We start from the raw sequence: 4698 nt of genomic DNA on the forward strand, positions 1-4698 counted from the left end.
GACAAGCCTGAAAGAGAGCAAGATTTCCAGCTAATGATTGACAGGTGTAGGTCTGTGAACAGGGGCTATAAATCCCAGAGGTGAGCTCTCCAGCCACCCTTTGGGGAAAGGCCAACGACTGCTGGGAGCACTCAGGATTTGCCTTCAGTGAACCATGGGGCTCAGTGACCAGGAATGGCAGCAGGTCCTGACCGTCTGGGGAAAGGTGGAGTCTGACATCGCCGGCCATGGGCATATAATTTTAATGAGGTAGGCAAGAAGCTTCTGTTCTAAGATTAAAGCTGAGAGCCTTTGATGAGAGACATGTTTGTCAGTGTTTATTTCAACAAGCTGTTTGCTTTCTTGTAGGGTGGTGGGTTTTCCAGTGCTGTGGTTTCTGGGTTAAAAGTAACTCACTGTGTAAAGTGGCTGTGCTTCTCTGTCTCCATCTCTCTATGGGTGCAGGAGCAGGCCAATGCTGCTTTTAAAAGATGGTGGTGCTTTGTCCCTCTGTCTCTGGTGGCTAAGCTTTGCTTTGGATCCCCATTTCCCAAGCACTACAGTAAGAAATGCTGGGGAGAATTGTGTGTCATGAGTCTTCAGGTGCTCTGCAGCAAGGATATATGGAGGCAGGGAAGGAAATGAGAGGAAAATCACCTCTGTGAAAATTTTCTTGGAATTTACTATTTCAGTAAAATTATCTGTGAAGTACCTGAGTGTTTCCCTTTCTCCACCTTAGTGTCACCTCACAGAGCCCTGTTCATCCCGCTTTCTGGCCAGAAATCTGTGTGGTAACACTTGTGTATTACCTTATGATGAATCTGCAGTCTGGGTGTGTGAAATGAAGCACATCCTTCCCCCTGCTTCCCTCCTCCATGACTCTTGTGTCAGAGCAGGAGTGCTCATGAGATCTCCATCTGAGAGGACACCAAACTCCATGAGATCCTGGTACCCTGACTGGGGAACACCCAGATACTGCAGTGGGAAACAACATTAGGTGGGCATTGGAGCGTAGCTTGTCCTTTAAAGACCAGCAGGGATGGAGACTTCGAGGAAATTCTCTTCAGATCTCCCCTGAGGTGGTGCAGAGTACAATGTGCTGGAAGGGTACAGAAAAGGCCAGGAAAGTCAGTAGCATTGGCTCCATCACTCAAAAGGCCTTCCCTTTCCCATGCTGATCTCATTGTCCTTTTCTCCTGGGGATATGGCACCTACTTGGGGGCTTTCCTACCCTAAGCATGGCTAAGGAAAGGAGCCCACACCATCAGGCATATCCACTGAAGAGCTCTGCAAAACCTTTTTTCAAAGATGAGACAAAGCAGGGAGCTGTTTTATTTACCTTCTTTATATGGCCCAGTTCAGCTGCCATTTGAAGGGAAAGGAATGAAGTGGGAATGAAGTGAGTGGCAATGTGATGGCTTTCCCCTCATGTGGTCCGGAGCAGGCATGCTGGAGGGGTAGCAGGAACCTGAGCCCTCCTCACGTATCAGTTTCTGTGAGGTGGCTACTTTGGCTCTGAATTTGCCACATGATGGTAAAAGCAGTTCCAAATGGAAAGGTAATACAATTTTTATTACAAATATCCCATGGTAGAGCATGGCATTAAATAAATAGATGGCAGCTCTTCCCCTGTAACTTTGTGCTCCCCAGTCAAACAATTTCTTGTTCCTCCAAGGAGTTTCTGAGGGAGAAGAGAGGCAAGGGAAAGAGGGTGGGAAAAAAAGGCAGGAATTCCTTTGTGTCTGCATTCATAGGGTTGAGGGGCACAGTAAGCACTCCCATCCATCTGATGTTCAAGAAAACCTGAGTTCCAGATGTAAGGGACCTGTGGCTGGGGACTGCTACCAAGGTTTTTTTTTTTTTTTATCTTTGAGAAGCTTCTAGAACTCTCCTTTCCTGGTAAATGAACAATGGGCTGGGAATAGAGTCCTTGTGAGAACCAGAGGTCTGCAGGTTGGCTCCTCAGCAATAGTAACTCAATGAAGACAAGTGGTTTTGTTTGGTTTTGGTTTTCCTTCAGATGAATGCAAGAACTCACCTCTCAGTACCACAACCAGCCTTGGCTCTTGTCTCTGTCTTCAAACAGTTAACATAACCCAGAGGACTGGTGCCAAAGAGTTAGCAGAGCTGTATGAAAAAAATACAGACACTTACTCTGTTGCTCTAGTTGGACATGTTTAGGGCAGTGTCTCTGCCACGACCAGAGGGAATGGAAATAGGCAATGGTGATCGTATCAAGACGTGTGTAAAAGGATGGGATTACAGCAGACTCAATACTCAAAGGGAGGTATGTCAGGAGCTTCTGCTCTCCAAAGACAAGTCCCTCTATTTTTGTCCACAGACTCTTTCAGGACCACCCTGAGACCATTGAAAAGTTTGAAAAGTTCAAAGGCCTGAAGACCCCTGATGCAATGAAAGGCTCTGAGGATCTGAAAAAACATGGAGCTACTGTTCTTACCCAGCTGGGAAAAATCCTGAAACAGAAGGGTAATCACGAGTCAGAGCTGAAGCCCCTGGCTCAGACCCATGCGACCAAGCACAAAATCCCTGTCAAATATCTGGAGGTATGGAAAAGGGCAAGGAATCTTGGTGTCTGATGCGCAGTGAATGTGTGTAAGACATCTATGTGAGAGCTGTGCTTTTATTTACCAGTGACTAGTTGGACTTCAGTGAGTTCTCCCTCAAGACCAAAGTCTCTGTGTACAGGCAGCAGGAGGCACAGAAAGGGCTAATGGTATGCGAATAGTATGTGAATATCCAAATTTAGATTTCCCATTCCAAACACCACACACAGTCTGACTAACCCTTGACAACAATAAACCAACCCATGCAGCCTCTGCATGCCTGGGAAGCTGTATTACATAAGACCTGTCAGTGGCTGGACACATGGGACATACAATTTTATAGGAAGCCCTAGACCCATAAAACTAAATATTATACAAACATACGGCATGAATTTTCAGTCTTAATGGATGAGGCAGACAAAAAGTGGGAAGGGCCATGGTCTGCTCAAGGTCATGAAGCAGATCAGTGTCAGAGCTAGGAATAGAGCCCAGTTCTTCTGCCTAGCCCAGGTTCCTTGCATATTAAACTTCACTGTCTCTCCAGAGACTTCACAGAGGGCTACTGAATTAGCTCAGAGATATTTCCAGGCTCTGCAACCTATTTCTTAGTCTGGCTTTTCTGAAAATAAACCTTGAGTGTCCCTTCAGTTTTTCTCTCTCTCTTTCCTTCCTCACAGTTCATTTCTGAAGTCATTATCAAGGTCCTTGCTGAAAAACATGCTGCAGACTTTGGGGCTGATGCCCAGGCTGCAATGAAGAAGGCCCTGGAGCTGTTCCGAAATGATATGGCCGCCAAGTACAAGGAGTTCGGTTTCCAGGGTTAGCACATAAGCACAAAGGAACATCATGATGGAGGCCTGGCCAAGCATCTTAGATAGCTTCCCCAGCACTGTTTTGGACATCTAACAACTGGCCATCCATGATGTGTGGGAAAGCTTTGATGAGAGGCCAAGAGTCACTCCAGGCAGAATAGAGGCACTCAGAGTGATATCCATGATAAACTGTTGTTTCTTGGCTTCATGTATACAAAAGAAATAATCTGCTTTCTTAGGAAAAATAATGTTAGAGGTTATTTGTGAGCTTCTGCCTGTCTCCTTTCTCTCTCTCCCTCCCTCAGTCTCATCTGAGAGGCAAATGGCATGGCCAGAAATGAAGGGATGTGGAGGAACAAGGGAAGTGTTGAGTGTGGTGAATGAGAGAGTGAAGGGATGACCCAAATGAAAGTGTTGTAAGGATGGCAAGCAAAGACACAGATTCCCATTCTTCCCACAGGTCAGTCTGTTAGCAGGTTACTATGGCGAGCTTCCAGCACAGTATTACTTTGCTTTGTGAGGGTGAATGCAGCCGGTCAGTCTCCAGGGCCTGCCAGCTCTTGGAGGGTTTAGGTGTTAAACTTGCACTAGCAAAACTATAAAGAGCAGTACTGCCTGTGATCTGTATGTTTCTGGCAGCCGCCACTATGTATCTGAAGGTCTGTTGCACTGGGAAGTAAAGTATGTGTTTCTCAGAAAATAAAAATCCCTGCACCAGTGTTGTGTGTTTGCTCCTGGCTTTATAAACGCTCCAGTGAGAAGGGGGGGAGAAGGAGAAAGTGGAAAGAGGTTTTGCCTACTTATCTGGCTGTGCCGCATCCTGCACTGTCAGTCCATGACCTGAGCAGCACATGGCATCTGTCTCAGCCGGGGGCTCAGGGCACTCAGATGTCACCATGGGGACGTGACCTGGATACCGGACCTCACAGCTCAAAAGAGCAGCTTAGGCTGAGAGGTGCTCCCTGACTGAAGGCTGTGGCCACTGCTGGGGGGATGTGGTGAGGTAGAGTCCTTTGTTTATTTATTGGGAGGTGGCACGTGCAAGCAGCTTCAGCTTCCAGTAGCAGCACAGTGCATTGCTCCCTCCAGACACTGGAAAGAAGGACTGATTAGCTCAGGAGGGAGGCTGCAACAGCAGCATATGCTCTTGCGACTCAACCTCTGGTCTCTGTAGCCTTTTGAATTTTTGCTGAGGTGCCTCTGCAGTGCATGCTGCACTCTGTTTACAGATGCACACCCACGTCCTGTGGTGGACTTAAAGGACAGAGAGAGTGGCAAGATGCCTCCCTCTGCCGGTTGCCCTCTCCCCATCTTGATATCACGGGGTTGTAGTTAGGGGAAAT

The 4698-nt window shown here is 47.2% G+C and overlaps 1 protein-coding gene across 1 annotated transcript; it reads left to right on the plus strand.

Moving 5' to 3' along the window:
• Positions 1-4074, plus strand: MB (myoglobin). The gene is made up of 3 exons (XM_032688938.1): positions 1-249; positions 2321-2543; positions 3221-4074. Exons 1-3 carry the CDS (start codon positions 155-157, stop codon positions 3365-3367), a joined length of 465 nt encoding a protein of 154 aa, XP_032544829.1. The 5' UTR covers positions 1-154; the 3' UTR covers positions 3368-4074.
• The last annotated feature ends 624 nt before the right edge of the window (positions 4075-4698 follow it).

Source organism: Chiroxiphia lanceolata, chromosome 5, assembly GCF_009829145.1.
Source record: "Chiroxiphia lanceolata isolate bChiLan1 chromosome 5, bChiLan1.pri, whole genome shotgun sequence".
Taxonomy (NCBI): Eukaryota; Metazoa; Chordata; class Aves; order Passeriformes; family Pipridae; genus Chiroxiphia; species Chiroxiphia lanceolata.